This window comes from Barbus barbus (genome assembly GCF_936440315.1).
Source record: "Barbus barbus genome assembly, chromosome: 25".
NCBI classification, from domain to species: Eukaryota; Metazoa; Chordata; class Actinopteri; order Cypriniformes; family Cyprinidae; genus Barbus; species Barbus barbus.
In genome coordinates this window covers 10,686,202-10,705,353 of record NC_136753.1, presented here as the reverse complement: position 1 = coordinate 10,705,353, position 19,152 = coordinate 10,686,202, and the positions used below count along the sequence as shown (strand labels likewise).

The 19,152-nt window shown below is 37.3% G+C and overlaps 2 protein-coding genes across 3 annotated transcripts in view; one reads left to right on the top strand and one right to left on the bottom strand.

The window, feature by feature from the left end:
- Positions 1 to 8: 8 nt before the first annotated feature.
- Positions 9 to 17,302, bottom strand: ten1 (TEN1 subunit of CST complex). Its single transcript, XM_079376620.1, has 3 exons — positions 17,088 to 17,302; positions 573 to 730; positions 9 to 403 (listed from the first exon to the last, which is right to left on the bottom strand). Exons 1-3 carry the CDS (start codon positions 17,174 to 17,176, stop codon positions 261 to 263), a joined length of 390 nt encoding a protein of 129 aa, XP_079232746.1. The 5' UTR covers positions 17,177 to 17,302; the 3' UTR covers positions 9 to 260.
- A 414-nt stretch (positions 17,303 to 17,716) lies between these two features.
- The window catches only part of acox1 (acyl-CoA oxidase 1, palmitoyl), a 41,806-nt gene continuing 40,370 nt past the window's right edge, over positions 17,717 to 19,152 (top strand). The window contains exons 1-2 of one of the 2 annotated variants that reach the window (XM_079376608.1): positions 17,717 to 17,943; positions 18,511 to 18,670. In XM_079376608.1, coding sequence (XP_079232734.1) covers positions 17,835 to 17,943; positions 18,511 to 18,670 — 269 coding nt within the window. In that variant the 5' untranslated portion in view covers positions 17,717 to 17,834. The remainder of the gene's footprint in view (positions 17,944 to 18,510; positions 18,671 to 19,152) is intronic. The other variant, XM_079376607.1, reaches the window with a different exon arrangement.

Here is a 19,152-nt window from a genome sequence, read left to right as displayed (position 1 = left end):
TTAGAGAGTTTTTACTTTTTGTACATAACATTCACATTCAGTATACATAGGGTGTGTCAAAGTTTGGAACAAATACCATACAGTACACAGCAACACAATATATAACTGAAGAACTATTCGCCTCTGCTATAAACACTGCATATTTTATTCATTTATTTTAACAGTTAGCTATTGATAACCATTAGCTAAATGTATGTGTGTGTGTGTGTGTGTATATATATATATAATTTTTTTTTTTTTTTTTTTTTACACATGACGGCTCACAGTGAGGAGCTTGCACAAATCTCAGGCTTTCTTTCCTTAAAGAAACATCTCTGTTCCATAATGGCCTTTTGCATTAATGTGAGGTCTACGCCATCAACACTGCTCAAAGCACGAGCATGCAGTATAACTCCACTTAATCCTGGAAGAAGAAGCAACAGAAAATTCTGGTTAAAAAAACAAACATAAAAAACAATGGATAAACACACATTCTGAATACAAAAACAACCAAAATGCTTCTAGATTTCGACTCACAGCAGTCTGCAACTACGGTTTATTTATATTACTGTATACATCATACTCAAACTCACCATCAGTGTTTTCAATTTCGCCAAGAACAAAATACTGAGCTCCGAGTGTGGGTTGAAATGGTTCAACAAGTGTTGTTTGTACAGACACATGGCACTGTGCAGAAGACTGCTGACCACTTAGAATGGCTTTAGACCCTTCTGGCTCGTAACTTATTAGTCTAGATAGAAAGATGAACAAGCTACATTAGATTTTTTATATTTTTTCCAGGTGAAAGAAATGCATAAATGATGATTAAAAAGTCAAATAATTAAGACCATTAATCAGTATTATGAGATTGTAAAGTCTCAGAATCAAGGAAAAGTTTAATCCAAATGCACTAGTTTAATAATATTATAACAAAGGGACAAAAATACATGAAACAAAGAAACAAGGAGACAGAACTAAGCTCACCTACATTACAAGAACAAACAGAAATGATTTGACAATGAACACTGGAAACGAAAAAATGAGAGAAATATCAGGAATAATGAGGGGAAACAGGAAACCAGGAAAACTTTTTTTTTCCATTACTAGGAAAATTAAAAGTCTAAAACAGAACTTGTTGCATTTACCTTAATTTGACTACACTCAATTATAAGTAGGAATATAACCAGAATCATTTGATTTCAGTATCCTCTAATGCAGGTGTGTCAAACTCAGTTCCTGGAGGGCCACCTGATCCAGCTAAGCAAGTCATTAAGGCTTATTTGAAAACTACATGGTTTGTGTGTTGGAGCAGGGTTGGAACTAAACTCTGTAGGGCTGCGGCCTTCCAGGAACCGAGTTTGACACCCCTGGACTCTAATGCATTGTCTGTCAATAGTAATAGTTAGAAAATGACTAAAAACAAGTGTTTTTCTTTCATAGTTAAAATGACTATAATACAAATGTCAGTTAAACATCTATAATATGGTCTATATAAACATACGGAAAGCTTGTCAGGACTAACTGGATATATAATAGTTTGCATTTAATGACTGAGAATTTAATCAGTAATTAAACTGGTCTATTGACACCCCACATCATAGCGAAAATGAACTAACTTTGAGGGACTTTATGTTTAACTGTAATTTTAGAAGATGGTAGGCAGTTCTTATCAGACTGATGTATTTTCAAGTGTTCATTTGTCTAATAAGTTTGCTTTTAGTTAGTTAAAACTAGTTAGTTAGTTAGTATAAAATGGGGTATGGTGTCATGATTATGTGTTTGTGATTGGGTCTGTGGGCAGGATTTTAATACCACAGCTCTAGTCACTACTGAACAGCTCCAAATTAAAGGGCACCTGTTATGCCCCCTTTTTACAAGATGTAATATTGGTACTGGATGCCCCCAGAATGTGTCTGAAGTTTCAACTCAAAATACCCCACAGATCATTAATTATAACATCTGGAAAATGACATTTTGGGGCATGTCTAAAAAATGATGTTTTTGGTGTGTATCTCTTTAAATGCAAATGAGCTGCATATTCTCGCCCGTCTTTAGTAGTGATGGGAAGTTCGGATCATTTTACTGACTCAGACCTTTGAGTCTCGTTCAGCAAAATAAAGGAATATTTTTAAACGATTCATTTAGTTTATTTTAGCAAAATATAATTAAAGTGTTACGTGCTACTTCCCTAAGACATCTACTTATGCAAATGTTGATCACACTACAAACAATACAAAACTATAATGGTATAAGAAACAGAAAATTAATTAATTGTTTACCTGGGTCTTTAGTGTATGCTTAGCTCACCTCAACTCTTATCTGACAAGTCTTCAGGTTTGAGTCATTCGTTCAACAACTCAAACCCGAAGACTCAAGAGATTAACTAATCAATTCTCTTTCTGGCTCTGACTGCATAGGTTAAGTTTATGGGGTTGTAACGTAATGAACAAACGACTCGAAAAACCCGAAGACTCGAAACAGGTGAACTAATTCAGTGCAGAACCTATAGGATGTTGTGCATGCGCGACTGAACGAATCACTCCCCGAGATGACTCGTTCTTCCCGAGTCACATTAAAGATTTGTTAAAAATGAACTAATTGTTCAAGAACGACCCATCACTAGTCTTTAGCAGAGGGCATAGCATATACATATCTGCTGTTTGCATACCTACAGCAATAAACATTCGGTAGAAGCAACATGACAGAGCGAGAGAACCGGTGTTCAGCTGTACATATGGAAAGCCAAACACACGATGTTACGCACTGCGCTGCCTTTTCTGGAGTGAAATGTCTGTAGTGAAGTGATTTGTACAGACATGAACATATTTAGGAAGATTTTGAGACGCATTATGTTCAAAAATAAAAGTAATCCACTGCATCCTTGGTGGCTCAGATCTTATGTTCAGTCTTACATCCAAACACAGTACACTGGGATTGCTTACGAGACATTGCTTATGTTACAGCTGCTCAAGCGCGGAGAAATGGAGAAAATGGAGGATAGGGTACAACCAAAGAAAACTTGCTGAGGGCAGAAACTACGACAATGCAGGACTGTCAACGGCCATGGGCGGGGCCTAAACACTGTGATGTCACATTGCTTAGAAAATCAAAACGGCATGCCTATTGAGACTGATTTGTTTAAATGGGGATTAAAAAAAAAAAAAAAGGGGTGGGTGGTTTTTTATCATTGTTGGGTGGTTGTGTTCACACACTGCCAGCACACATTTATGTCCAAACATGAAAGGCTGGAATACACTACACGACTATTAAAATCTGAACAGATTTTTAAAACACTACGCATCATACACTTACCAAGTTTGTAAATATTCACAGAGGAAAACTGACCACCATATACTAAACGACTGAGGATCACACACTAGCAGACTTTAAAGATGTTCCGATCCCAACAAATTCACACAGAAATGTGCGTCTTATAGATGCGTGACAAATAAAAACTGTGTTGTAAAATCGGCTCAAAATATCAAACATGTTTGATATCCTCCAACAGGATGGAATCATAGTCTGAAGTTAAAAAATCTGTGACCATCATACACTAGGCGGTTTTCAATGAAATCTGTCAACTCAAATCTGCAGACTGCCTCTGTCTTTCAACAACTAGCGTCAACTTAACTGTAAATTGGCAGAAAATTGGGTAATGCATTCCAGCCTTTAATCACTACTGTGCAGACTCAGGCTCCAAATTACACACTATCGACCACAACATTCTTTTGAATAGACTAGAAAATTATGTTGGCATTAGAGGAAGCACAAATTGGTTCAAATCATACTTATCTGACCACCACCAATATAGCAGTAAATGATGAAGTATCATACCAATCACAAGTGCAGTATGGAGTACCTCAAGGCTAAGTACTAGGGCCGTTGCTTTTCACGCTTTACATGTTATGATACTCAGCTCTATATTTCTTCATGGTAGGGATGGGCAATATCTTATCATTTGTGATATATCAGTAAAATGTTTCCCCACGATAAAAATGAATCTTCGTGCGATAATAACGATGAAGTCTAGTTGCATGTGACATGGCGGAAGGCGGATGTGAAACTGAGGAGGAGTTTATAACTAAACGAGGAGCTGCCTCTACAATCTGGAATTGGTTTGGTCAGGGCTGTACAATGCAACAAAAAAATCAGTCTGAGTGATTATGTCAAGTCAAGTCACCTTTATTTATATAGCGATTTTAACAATACAGATTGTGTCAAAGCACTTAACAGTATCAAACGATAACTGGAGGACAGAGTGTCAGTAATGTATAAACATTAGAGATTAAACAGTCAATTTTCAGTTAAGGCATTTCATTATTGAATTCAGAGATGTCATTGTCTAACTCAGTTTGGTTTAAATAGTATCTGCGAAATCAAATTGACGATAATCACTAGAAATTAAGTGTGTTATGAATATACGCGTGCAGTGCGTTTTGCATGTGAGCCCGTTTACAAACCTGTTGTCTAACAAATATATAATTTATTGACATGCGTTTTCCCAAAATTAAATCAAGTCAAGTGTTTAAATAACTTTTTGTGATAAGACGTGGTTTCATATCACAGAATGAGGCAGAAATCATACTATTTTATAGTATTACATACAGTGATAAAGGCTGTCGATTAGCATTGCATTAGAAATATACTTTATCCTCATAAAAATAGCCAATATTGCTTGAACAGATAAACCATATATCGTTACAATCGTATGTTTGTGTTATCGTAGCCTATGTGTCATGACACACAGCAGTCATATATAGCCTATATTTAAGTATAAGTATAAATGATATAGACTTAGGTTTTTATATATTTTTCCATTTTTATTCGAAATGTGTTAACTATAACATGAAATATCTCGGTTCTCAAATGTGTGTAAGTAGATGCATTTTGCACCTTTATATATTATGTTAGCTGATCTATAATGGGCGATGGGCAAAGTAGCCTAATAGTATAATCTATTAACTACGCATAAAAACCTGTGTCATGGGTGTCATGCCATAAAATATAGTTTTTTAATGCGACTGGCACTGTATTTAATGTGAATTCAATAGAAACAATGTAATTTACTAATTATAACTCTTTCATTGTACAGAAAGCAAAGAACATTTACATTATCAAAGAACATTTTAAGCACTCTAAAAAAACTCATTATAATCACTGAAGTTGTTTACACTGTGAAATGAATATCCTAAGTATGTACATCTGTTTCTGATGAGATAATCATCAGAGAGCAGAATTCATTCAGCGAACGCGTGCTCTGAACAAAACATTTCCGCGAAGACTCATCTGAACACCTCTGATTGGTCATTGCATTCATAAGCTCAACAGAATCGTGTGTGAGTGGTTACAATGTGCAGCTGTAAAAACGTGTCTGTCTCTGGCTCAGCGCCAGCCAAAGCCCGAGAGCAGATTTGAATTTAGCATCTGATGCTCTGCCGCACTGCACGTTCTAATAACGCCAGTGTGATTGCATGAAATAAAAAATATTATTCAGCTATTTTTATCTTTTGGAAGCTCTGGATAGTAGCCTACCTTTCTCTAAAGAAATAGGATTTTTTGTCTCTTAGTGGAAGCATAAGATTCCCTGAGTGATCTCATTGATATCATTATTGCAATAAATACCAGAAATTTTAATATATTTTTAAGCAGCATTTACTACACACAGCCGTAGTTCACTGACAAGCTACATTATCTCTGACAAGCATTAATCTCACCTCATAATCATTCTGAGTTGAGGTGAAATTACATGACTACATGCTCTCTTCTTCATGAGCATTTGAGTATGTGGTTAAAAACTAGAGTAAAACGCCATCTGCTGTTAAAATCTACGCTCAGAATTGATTCCAGAGGAATCGCAATGCATTCAGAAAAGCTCAGAATCTATCCATAAATCGATTCTGCATCAATTTATCATCCCAACCCTACTACACAGAACCGTAGTCAGAGGTGGGTAGAGTACCCAAAAACTGTACTCAAGTAAAAGTAAAAGTACTTCTAGAAATATTTACTCAAGTAAAAGTAAAAGTAATAGTCTGAATAGTTACTTGAGTAAGAGTAAAAAAGTATTGGATAAAAAAACTACTCAAGTAGTTAGTTACTCGCTACTTTGGATCATATATATACTGAATATAGACTATTTTTATTTAGATATATAGATTACATTTATGTAATATGTATGTGTACACACACACACACTGCCGTTCAAAAAAAATTAATAAAAAAAAAATATATATATTTTAATGTAATTTATTTCAGTGATGCAAATCAGAATTTTCATCAGCCTTTACCCCAGTCTTCAGAGTCACATAATCCTTCAGAAATCATGTTGATTTATTATCAGGGCTGCTCTTTTTAGCTTTCTATTCATCAAAGAATACTGAACAAAATGTCACAGGTTCCAAAAAATATTAAGCAGCAAAACTGTTTCCAACACTGGTAATAAATCGATATATTATAATGATTTCTGAAGGATCATATGACTCCGAAAACTGGAGTAACAGCTGATTAAAATTCTGATTTGCATCACTGAATTAAATTATATTTTAAAGTAAATTAATTATGTATTATCCTATAACCTCTGACACTGAAACCTCTGAAAACGCCTCACATGACTGCTCTGAACATAACGAAACAAATGCATATTGACGGATCTTCTGTTCTGCAAAATGTAAACAAATGTAGCCTATATTTTTGCAAGCGTAAATATTGCAAAAATATGAATATTAATTGTGTCTAGAACAGGCCGCGCGCCGCTGCGCAGAGCTAACGCGGGCTCCGCGGGTGTTCATTTCATACTCTGTGACAGCTTATTTAATGTATAAATTATACATTGTATTTAATGTAAGGTACATGTACAACAAACTGGTAATGTCATAGTGGTATCGTGGCCTATACCTGTGGAACAGTAGACAGCACACGCGGTGTTCATCTAAAAGATCTTCATATAGCTCTAGCAAACAAGCCTTTGCAGATTTGCTTTCAACTGACTGTAAATACAAAGCCACGTCTTCAGCGCTCTTGATGTTCTTAAACTCTCTGTTATCTGAGTGAGAACCGCTTCAGAGACTCAGCGCGTGCGGGAGGGAACTGAATGAATCATTCAAACTGATTCGCGAACCGATTCACTGGTTTGCCAACTGGTTTGATAAAGCCTTTAAACAGAATCGACTCAAAAGAATGAATCATTCGCGAATGGGCATCGTTCATTGCCCAGAGAAAAGTAGACGGCGCGTTTGGAATAAACCGAAGCATTTTTAACTTGTATTGCATTAAGATACAGTAACGAGAGGAGAGTCGCCCACAGTAACGAAGTAAAAGTACCGTTTTTTCTCTAAAAATATACTTGAGTAAGAGTACCCATTTTAAAATATACTCTAAAAGTATTAGTTACCCAAAAAATGTACTCAAGTAAATATAACGAAGTAAATGTAACTCGTTACTACCCACCTCTGACCGTAGTTCACTGAGAAGCTTTGCAAACAGCTGTCATTATCGCAAATTATTTCTTCGATTTCATGATCGTACGATTATATAGTCTGCGTTTTTTTTTGCATAGCTTGTAAGAGAACTACTGCTCTGTGTAGTAAATCTGCTCCATCTGAAAGCAGGTGATGGAGATTTACTACTGATCACAGAACGGGCTTTACTGACAAATGCATGACAATCGCATTGTTGTCTTTCTGTGCCATGGAGGGCACTGACGAGGAGTAGGATGCCATTTCAGTGGCAGCATCTACGAGAGAGGAGTGGTCCAACAGCCTGCTGGATTACACTGCACCCCACGGTAGCGATGCGGGGGCCTCCATCACAGTGATGTCGAGCTCCTAAGCGTCCTGTCCAAGGCAGTGGATGAGCTCGGGTTGGAGTGGGCGCCTCCTGCCGAGCCGGCCAGAAGCCGCCTGGACGAGTGGTATCTCCAGTCGGATCGTGGCCGTAAAGACACCCCGCCCCTTTTTCCCCGAGGTGCATGACGAGATAAAAAAAGTCGTGGGCTCACCAGTCGGGTGCATAACCCGGGATCCTCCCTCAAGTTGCTTAAGTCTCTGGATGAGGACGGGCCGGACCCTGAAGTGTTCAAAGAGCTCCAACGCCATCTGGCCCTCAGGGCGACAAAGGTGACAGGTCGAGCGATCGGCCGCAATATGGGGAATCTTGTGGTGCTAGATCGTCACCTGTGGCTTACTCTGACCGAGTTGAAGGACTCCGAGAAAACGGCCCTTCTGGACACTCCCGTGAATCCCTCAGGTCTCTTCGGGGCGGTGGTGGAGACGTTCATGGAGCGCTTCGTTGAAGCGCAGAAGCAGTCGAAGGCCATTAGCCACTTCCTGCCAAAGAGCGCCGGCGAGAAACCTCCTGTGCGTTCCCGCTCCTCCTCAGTGCAGCGCGCGGGAAGACCGCAAGCCTCTTCTGCTGCTCTTCGGCACTTCACCGTCATCGGAATCAAAACCGCGTTCCTGATGTTGGAGGAGGAAAGCTGCACCCAGTGCCTAAGACGAGCCACTGAAGAAGTCCGCTCGCTCCGCTGTGTGTGCTCACCATGCCCCCCTGCCGGTTGCGGGTGGCGAGAGCAATTGTCATGTTTGTGTTTTGATTGTTCCACTATGCAGTGCAATAAAGTCGAAAAAAATACAAAACTCACCTCAATATCTGGGCAATTTTCCTCCTCTCACTCCCCTCTCCCCCATCACCAGTGTTGGGGAAAGTTACTTTTAAAAGTAATGCATTACAATATTGCGTTACTCCCTAAAAAAGTATGTTACTTAGCTACTTTTTATGGAAAGTAATGCATTACGTTACTTTTGCGTTACTTTTTAAATATGAGCAAGGCTTGATTGTTTTTAATACAATAAGTTCTAATTATAGCAAATGTAAAAGCCCTTTCACACCAAAAAGTGTAATGAATAAACCTCAGGCTAAAGGAAAAGTAAATTCACGTCTGTAAAGTAGAACGCAGGAGAAGAAGGTTCAATACTCTTCAGCTATAAAAAAAACAATGAAGCACAATTGTTAGTTTATCTAAAGTCATTTTTGCTTATTAGTATGGTTGAACTGGATCATCAAAGGTCAGCAGCAAAGACATTGCTTTACCCCCTGGGGTCTGACGGTGTTTTGGGGACCTGGAGAAGTTGACATGCCTTAACATTTGTGCTTTTTTTAGTTGCTTATAAAATTATAAATGGCTAAAGTCTAATAACACTGTAAAAAGCACAAACTGGGCTACAATAATATGTTAGCAGCATTTATGTACATTATTGTGTTTTTGAGAAAGCAACGTTTATGCGTGGTTAGTGAAAAACTACAATTTTGAAGTCACTGAAATAAGGCCATAAAACACATACAGAACAATTGTTCACAAGACTTTTGAGAACTAGATCTTGTAGCCTAGAATTTTTGCTTCAAAATTATATGAAAATCATTTTTTTTATTTGCTCATAGAAAACAATATATTGATTTAAATTTTTAAAGACATGTTTTGTGATCGAAAGCCTATATGCGAGGGAGTGGCAATGGCCTTGAATATTAAGTGGTTTTCACCTGATAGACAAAGGGCCCTCCCCTAATGGCCCCATAATCCACGGGGAGAGGAGATTACACCCTCTGAGAGTCTAAATGATTTGGAGTGTATTCGGCAGGGCGGAGTGGATCTCTTTGCATCAGTGGAGAACACTCACTGCCCGCTGTTTTATTCACTGACACACTCTCCCCTGGGAGTGGATGCACTAGCTCACAGCTGGCTGAAAGTACGCAAGTATGCCTTTCCTTCAGTGAAACTTCTGCCTCACGTGCTTTGCAAAATCAGAGAGGAAAAGGAATCTGTTCTGTTAGTGGCACCGAAATGGCCCAATCAGCCGTGGTTCCCAGAACTGGTGGAGATGCTGGTAGCCCCCCATGGACTATCCCACTGAAGAGAGACCTCCTCTCTCAAGCACAAGGAACGATATGGCACCCAAATCCGGAGTCATGGAGCCTTCATGTCTGGCCGCTTGACGGAGCTTGCCAGAAACAGATGCACATCTCTGAGGCTAGGGCTCCTTCCACGAGGCGTCTTTACACACATAAATGGAGACTTTTTTCAAGTTGGTGCGTATCGCGGGGCGAAGACCCACCCAATCAACTCCCCAATAACAATAATTCTTGCCTTCCTCCAAGAGCAATTTGATAGTGGTCGTATGCAATTCACATTGAAAGTGTATGTGGTCGCTATAACAGCCTTTCGCATGCACGCCGAAAATCGCCCGATCGGCAGAAATGACCTCATCATACGATTTTTAAAAGGAGCAAGAAGACTGAACCCTCCTTGCTAGGGCTGCATGATTAATCGCATGCTATTGTTATGCGCATCTCGTTAGTAAAACTGGTTCTTTGATTAGCGGTAAATCTCCATCACCTACTTTCAGATGGAGCAGCATTTAATACACGGAGCCGTAGTTCGCTGACAAGCCATGCAAAATCACGTTCGCTGATAAATCGCATTCGATTATGAACGCGATTTTTGATTCTGAATGACGTACAAGCACTGCCTTACATAGAGAGGGATTTCCGCTCATATTTCACGTGCTTGAACGCCATTGGCCAGTTTCACTGGCGTGATTCAATAAGGCTTCAGTAGTATTCCAGGAAAAGGTATTTCCTGAGGTTACGCGAGTTAACGAGAGCGTATCCCCTTAGTGTCAGCTATGACGCAATGTCTCGTTCCCTCCTCTCAGGCAATCATGGTTACGTCGAGTAACCAGAGGACTTTTTTCATTTTAGAAATCTGGGGCCTGTTTCAATAAGGAGGTTCAATCAACTCTGAGTTTAAACTTGAACTCAGAGTTGACTTACTCTGAGATGGGAATATGGGAGTTTTCGGTTACAGAACAGCTGAACTGAGTTAGTTTACTCAACTCTGAGTAGGTTGACTCTGAGTTAAGCGCGTGCACCAAGACTATGAAAAGTCATGATCAGCGGAGCGCCGAAATTACGATTCACCATGGCAACAGCTCCTGCCAAAAAGACATCAGCGCGCATACTTCCGTCAATGCGTAACTTTAATTCTTAATAACTGTCAATAAGTTAATAACTGTTATAATATCAGAAGTGAAAACTGTAAATTATTGAACCAATATTAATTTTAATGGTATCCCATGGCCACAAAAAAGAAAAAAGAAAGATAAAACAAACAAGAATGTGGCAGCAGCTAAAAAGAAAGTATAAAAACAATTAAATCAAGGTAAAGCTTTAAACATGAAAGGTTCATGGGTGTGGGGTAAATGACTTTACAGACATTTAACATTAAATATCATTCAATGTCCATTTCAATGCGCTGTAGCTTTTTCCACATAATCTAAAACACTCTTTTCACATAGGCCAGGGGTGTCAAACTCAGTTCCTGGAGGGCCACAGCCCTGCAGAGTTTAGTTCCAACACGCAAACCTTGTAGTTCTCAAATAAGTCTGAAGGACCTGATAAGCTGGATCAGGTGTGCTTAATTAGGGTTGAAGCTAAACTCTGCAAGGGCTGTGGCCCTCCAGGAACTGAGTTTGACACCCCTGACATAGGCTATAATTAAATATTCTCTAATCCAACCAGTTACATTTTTTAATTAGAGTAATAAAATTAACTACTGACTTGTGGACAGCAAGCACCAGCACCACTGACAGATGAAGAGGAGATGGGCAAGTATTGGAAGATTTCTAAATTCCCAAAGTAAAAAGAATAACTTTTGCTTTTGTATTAGGATATTACATTAAAAAAAAAATTTGTGAATAATTTGTTTAACAGCTGTGGTGGTGGTTACGGCTCGTACTACCCCTCCATCTGGCATCCATAAAGTAATCAGTTTTATTTTCAGAAGGGGCGATGGTGGGGATATGCTTATCAATGCATCCAACCACAGTAGCAATCCTGAAGGAAGTTCTGATTATTGGGTTACTTCCAGAAGATGTTATCAAGTGAACGTCATTTATCAGATTAGCCTCATTTAAACCGATTTTTACCGCACTGACCTACAGTCCTGTGAAAACTCCTCTTTAACGGATTTGTGCCCAGGAAAAAAATCTCAGAAAGAGCGTGAGAGCGATGCACACTTTCCTTAAAATCTGCATACAGTGGACTTACAATGTGCTCTGCATCTCCGATGTTTTAAAGTGCATTTTTCTTATTTTGCTAATTATCTTCCAATTGGGTAAGAACTTAAAAATATTCTTGTTTCCGTTTACATTAAGATAATTTTCTTACCCTATGGCAGACAATTTTACTTGTTTTATGTAAAATGCACTTAAAAGGAAAATCCCCAGGAAACAAGACTAAATGTAGACCATTTTTCATATATAAAATGCATATTAAGAATTTTTAGATATTTGTACTTGAAATAAGACAAAAATTGTCTGTTAGAAAAGCAATTTTGCAGTGTGAAGGAATGAATGAATGAGGTATTTAAACTTCGCTAACACTATAAAAAGGGGGAGGAGACCGAAATAAACTCTGGGTTTACCGAAGAAAACCTGCTCCCGACCAGGTTAGGTTCACAGAGTAAGTTACCACGGTAACTGACTCTGAGCAGGGTTGGACTGGGACAAAAAAATAAATAAAAATCGGCCCTGGCATTTTGGCCCAGACCGGCCCACTACATACGATCAAAATACTACCCATCTTTGCACGCTCTTGAATATGTATACCAGCTCCTATTCCATAAAAGCACTAAAGCCATATAATAATAGGTAGGAAAGAGTGAAAGTTGACACATTAAAAACTTCTAAAAGGTGTAATTTATTAATATAATAAAACTATAATCCACACTGATGAATCCTAAAACTATAGGCCTACAGGTGCTGGTCATAAAATTAGAATATCATGAAAAAGTTAATTTATTTAAGTAATACCATTCAAAAAGTGAAACTTGTATATTAGATTCATTCATTACACACAGACTCATATTTTTCAAATGTTTATTTCCTTTAATTTTGACGATTATAACTGACAACTAATGAAAGTCCCAAATTCAGTATCTCAGAAAATTAGAATATTGTGAAAATGTTCAATATTGAAGACACCTGGTGCCACACTCTAATCAGCTAATTAACTCAAAACACCTGCAAAAGCCTTTAAATGGTCTCTCAGTCTAGATCTGTAGGCTACACAATCATGGGGAAAACTGCTGACTTGACAGTTGTCCAAAGGACGACCATTGACACCTTGTACAAGGAGGGCAAGACACAAAAGGTCATTGCTAAAGAGGCTGGCTGTTCACAGAGCGTCAGAAGCGTCTTGACTGGACTGCTGCTGAGTGGTCCAAAGTTATGTTCTCTGATGAAAGTAAATTTTGCTTTTCCTTTGGAAATCAAGGTCCCAGAGTCTGGAGGAAGAGATGAGAGGCACATAATCCACGTTGCTTGAGGTCCAGTGTAAAGTTTCCACAGTCATTGATGTCATCTGCTGGTGTTGGTCCATTGTGTTTTCTGAGGTCCAAGGTCAACGCGCCGTCTACCAGGAAGTTTTAGAGCACTTCATGCTTCCTGCTGCTGACCAACTTTATGGAGATGCAGATTTCATTTTCCAACAGGACTTGGCACCTGCACACACTGCCAAAGCTACTAGTACCTGGTTTAAGGACCATGCTATCCCTGTTCTTTATTGGCCAGCAAACTCGCCTGACCTTAACCCCATAGAAAACCTACGGGGTATTGTGAAGAGGAAGATGCAATACGCCAGACCCAACAATTAAGAAGAGCTGAAGGCCACTATCAGAGCAACATGGGCTCTCATAACACCTGAGCAGTGCCACAGACTGATCGACTCCATGCCATGCCGCATTGCTGCAGTAATCCAGGCCAAAGGAGCCCCAACTAAATATTGAGTGCTGTACATGCTCATACTTTTCATGTTCATACTTTTCAGTTGGCCAACATTTCTAAAAATCTTTTTTTTTTGCATTGGTCTTAATTGATATTCTAATTTTCTGAGATACTGAATTTGGGACTTTCATTAGTTGTCAGTTATAATCATCAAAATTAAAGGAAATAAACATTTGAAATATCAGTCTGTGTGTAATGAATGAATCTAATATAGGCTACAAGTTTCACTTTTTGAATGGTATTACTGAAATAAGTCAACTTTTTCATGATATTCAAATTTTATGACCAGCACCTGTATATAGTTATGACATCCATCTTGTGTGTGCCTGTGTGTTTGAGGGAGAAAGGGAAGGGACATGATAAATTGTTGATCAGATGATCATGATTTCCCATAGTATAGCATTAAATAAACTGTAAACTTACTTAGTCAAATTTGTTAACTCCTTGGATGAACCTTTAAAAGCATAAGAAAGCATCCTGTGTGTTTGTGTGTGTGTGCGCTGTGGTGTATAAAGGTCCTGAAAGCCATACTCAAGTAAAAGTACAGGTATCTTACAAAAATATTACTTTGGCAGAAGTCTTCCTTTAGAATATTACTTGAGTAAAAGTCTTAAAGTATATGATATTTATTGATATTTAAACATTTAAGTTTAATTATTAAGTTGAATTATTATTATTAATTATTAAACACTTAAGTATTGAAAGTAAAAGTACAAGTAAATGCAAAATGGAAAAGAAGCAAATATATATATATATATATATAAAATATTCATACAGCTTTAGTAGCAAGATTGTGTTCAGTTTTAACTCTTTCTTCCGTTTTGTATTTTTGGGTAAGAATAGGAAGCACTTCATCTGGTACTTAGTGTCTTTCATTCCAACGTAAGAAAACATTTCTGGAATCTGCATCTAAAATAGCATTTAGATGTATTTATTTACACAGTTTAATGTATCTCAGAGGGGACATGGATGCATTTAAACTGCAGTTACAGATGCATAAACAGGCCTAATGTTGTGTTTTTAACATAAAACGTTGAATACTGGTATTTGAAATAATTTAAAACATGAAAAAAAAATTGAAATTAAAACCGCTAGTAGGTGACAGCAAAAACTTTGGTGACAGAAAGTGACCATTAATGAGTGAGTAATTCATTCAGGAACAGAGCATTTGACTGTGTTAATGAGTGAATCACTGAATCATTTATTCAACCGATTCGTTCAAAAAGCGGATTCATTCAATAAGTACATCGTCCATTGCTCAGAGACGCAAAACAGTGCTGTGATCTTTGTTTGGAACTATTTTCTTTGGCAAAATTGAGCAAAAACAAGCAATAAGTCTAAAATGTAAGTCACTTATTGCTTTACTGAACTTGTATGAAATGATTATTAAATGGGTTCATACTGATATCTGCTGAAAAATGGTACTCTGTGTGTGATATAGATATAGAAGTTAACTATATTATATAGATATAAAAAACATTTTTGCCGTCAACAATTTAGAATGCCTGGAATTTTTTAATACATTAATAAATCAACGTGCGTGCACTCTGTGTGATTTGATGATATAGCCTACTTGATAATGTCAGATCACACAACATTACAACAACACTTACCCTATTATTGCAGAAGATATACAGTATATCACACACCCCAGACTCGACTTTGAGTGGAAAATGAATCATCCGCGATTGTGCGCGCACTTGTTTGCATGTATCGTAGTAAAAGTATACGTTTTAATTAGGAAATGTAGTGGAGTAAAAGTAGGCTGAAATATAAAAACTCAAGTAGGCTACAGATACTCCCAAAAAATACTTAAGTACTGTATTATTACTTCGTTACAATACCCCCCCCCCCCCCAACAGATCTCCCCTTATGTTAAAAACACAACATTAGGCCTGTTTATGCATCTGTAACTGCAGTTTAAATGCATCCATGTCCCCTCTGAGATACATTAAACTGTGTAAATAAATACATCTAAATGTTATTTTAGATGCAGATTCCAGAAATGTTTTCTTATGTTGGAATGAAAGACACTAAGTACCAGATGAAGTGCTTCCTATTCTTACCCAAAAATACAAAATGGAAGAAAGAGTTAAAACTGAACACAATCTTGCTACTAAAGCTGTATGAATATATATATATATATATATATATATATATTTATTTGCTTCTTTTCCATTTTGCATTTACTTGTACTTTTACTTTCAATACTTATGTACGTTTAAATATCAATAAATATCATATACTTTAAGACTTTTACTCAAGTAATATTCTAAAGGAAGACTTCTACCAAAGTCATTTTTTGGTAAGATACCTGTACTTTTACTTGAGTATGGCTTTCAGGACCTTTATACACCACAGCGCGCACACACACACACACACACACACACACACACACACACACACACACAAAAACACAGGATGCTTTCTTATGCTTTTAAAGGTTCATCCAAGGAGTTAACAAATTTGACTAAGTAAGTTTACAGTTTATTTAATGCTATACTATGGGAAACCGTGATCATCTGATCAACAATTTATCATGTCCCTTCCCTTTCTCCCTCAAACACACAGGCACACACAAGATGGATGTCATAACTATATAGGCCTATAGTTTTAGGATTCATCAGTGTGGATTATAGTTTTATTATATTAATAAATTACACTTTTTAGAAGTTTTTAATGTATCAACTTTCACTCTTTCCTACCTATTATTATATGGCTTTAGTGCTTTTATGGAATAGGAGCTGGTATACATATTCAAGAGCGTGCAAAGATGGGTAGTATTTTGATCGTATGTAGTGGGCCGGTCTGGGCCAAAATGCCAGGGCCGATTTTTTGTCCCAGTCCAGCCCTGACTCTGAGTATAAGTTACCTCTCTTTCAGAAACGGGCTTGACTTACCCTGCTTTCCCGGGTTTGACAAACCTCCCATTTTGAAACGGAAAACCCAGAGTTTCCCTCATTTCAGGGTTAACATACTCAAGAGTTTACACTTAACCTCCTTTCTGAAATTGGCCCCTGGTCACCTTAACGTATGTATACTGGCATTGAAGCAAAAATATAATAACATACAAACATATTTTATAAACAGCCTTTTCAAAATAATATGATATCAGTTTTACATGAACATTAAGAAAGCATATTTTATTTTCTATCAGTAATAAATACGGATGTTCGCAGTACTTCTCCGACTAGATTTATATAAATTAAAGATATAGTGGGGGTAAATAAAAAAAACAAAACAATTTATGAAAACTTTAACAAGCGGACCGACCTGCCATACGTTCGCACGGACGCACCATCTTTCACCAGGTCTGTATTGATCTCCCAGAGGAAGTGAAACACGGCTGGAGGAGGCAGCATTTCATATATTTAGTTTACCCATGCATCTAAAGGCTTAGGTCATTAGAAATTAATAGTATTTTAGATACTCTGCACATCAAGACAACAGCGCCATGCCACCGAGTCACGTGACTCATCACCAGGAAAGAGGTATGCGATGCGGGCTCTGGCACACACCCACATACATTTAATAAACTGGCTAAGCATCAGTGTTTATTTATTTATTTGCTTATGTTTTATTTAAATCATAAAAATAATTTTAATATATATATGTATTTTTTTTTTACCGTTTACGTTTTATTGCGTGTCTGCGTTGCGTTTAGCATTTATTTTTTTCAACAGTAAATGCAAAGTCCAAAGGAACGTAATTGGACGGTTTGGTATGCATCTTAAAACGCTATTTCTAAAAATTATAAGAATCCGGAATTATGATTCTTTTGCCTTAATGTAGTAGAGACTTGGGAGATATCAACCTCCGCGGCTCTTGGATCACGTGTGACCTTGATGACCAATTTGTCAGCGCTTCAATTGGTCAACTTACAACTGACGTCAAACTTCGCCCACCCTCAAGGAAGTAACAAACCCCAATAGGCCAGAGTTGAAACGTTATACAACAACATCAATAAAAGCACATTAAGCAGAAGGCACGTCGTCCTGAAGGAAGTCCAACAGAATTGTCATGAATCCTGATATTAGCCGTGAGCGCGAAAATGCGTCTTTTATCCCAGAGATCCTTACGAACATACTAGATGGTGGTGCAGAAAAGACACGCAGGAGGAGAGAAATAGGTACGTTATCGAAATATGAATAACAATTATTTAATTCAGAAACATTTCTCAGGAAATGCATCTATTGCTATTTACCCCAAAATACAAATTTAACTACTGCTGTGCTTTCATTTTCTATTGTAGCCTACAGTTTGTTTCATGAAAATTACGTATTAGATTTAGATGAGAAAAAGTCATTTACAAAAGTCAAATACATAAGTATTTGCAGTGACACCCCCTTTCATAATAATAATAATAATAAAAACAATCATTTATTATTATATTCTCTTTTCTGTTTTTCCCTTTCCCCCCATTTTTTCATAAATTGGGGCTTTAGCCTCTTTATCTATTTATCTATTCTAAAGTCATACACTGTACGTAACTTGTACAGAGTATGGCTAAAAAAATTAAAGAGAGGTTTAAAGTTCAGTAGTGTAAGAAAATCTCTATTTCTATTTCTCTTTCTATTTCTGTATCTTAGTTCTTCACCCAGAAACCTTTTTACACCATCTAGTTTAAGACATCAAGGTAAAAAGTTAGGTTAAAATGGCACTTGTCACCTGTTGTGCTTTTATTATTATTTTCTAGAGTCTCTGGTTATTGGTGATCCAGACTTCCAGCATGAAGACCTGAACTTCCTCTCCCGCAGTGAGAGATATGATGCAGCAGTGCAGAAGAGTGCTCAGATGATTCTGAAGCTGAGGGAATATGGTATCTCTGATCCAGAGGAGATCTATTCTTACAAGAGGTATGTGTATTTGTCATTCAAGGATACTGTGCGATTGTATGATTTATAAAGGATAGAAAACAAAAGTTTAGAGGTCCATATAACAACAGACTCCCAGTCAAATGCTTGGGCAAGTCTGCTCATTCTTTATGTTTAGAATTTTTCTCACTGTTTAATATAAAGGTAAGTCTTTAAAATATGAAAGTTAATTGAAAGTAGTTGAAAAATATGAAAGTAAATAAGTGCCCTGGTGGTATTGTCACCTTTGTCCCAGCATCTTTGTAATCAAATGACACATCATGTATGGGTTATATTCTTGCTTCATTCCAGCTGTTCCTTCATAGTGCCTACATTGCTGAAAAAATAATCTTTTTTTATTTATTTATTTATTTTTTTACTGGTTTTATAATCCAAACAGTGCATTTTTCTGGATTTGGAGTAACAATGTCCTGTTAATTAATTAATTTTTATTTTATCATTATAATTTTTTTTAGATCCTTTTT

Excerpts from the sequence above, each read along its gene's own strand:
- ten1 (XM_079376620.1), bottom strand. The coding sequence starts at position 17,176 with ATGCTGCCTCCTCCAGCCGTGTTTCACTTCCTCTGGGAGATCAATACA. Across the intron at positions 731-17,087 it reads TCCGTGCGAACGTATGGCAG|ACTAATAAGTTACGAGCCAG; the intron begins GTCGGTCCGCTT and ends CTTTCTATCTAG. Across the intron at positions 404-572 it reads CGAAATTGAAAACACTGATG|GATTAAGTGGAGTTATACTG; the intron begins GTGAGTTTGAGT and ends TTCTTCTTCCAG.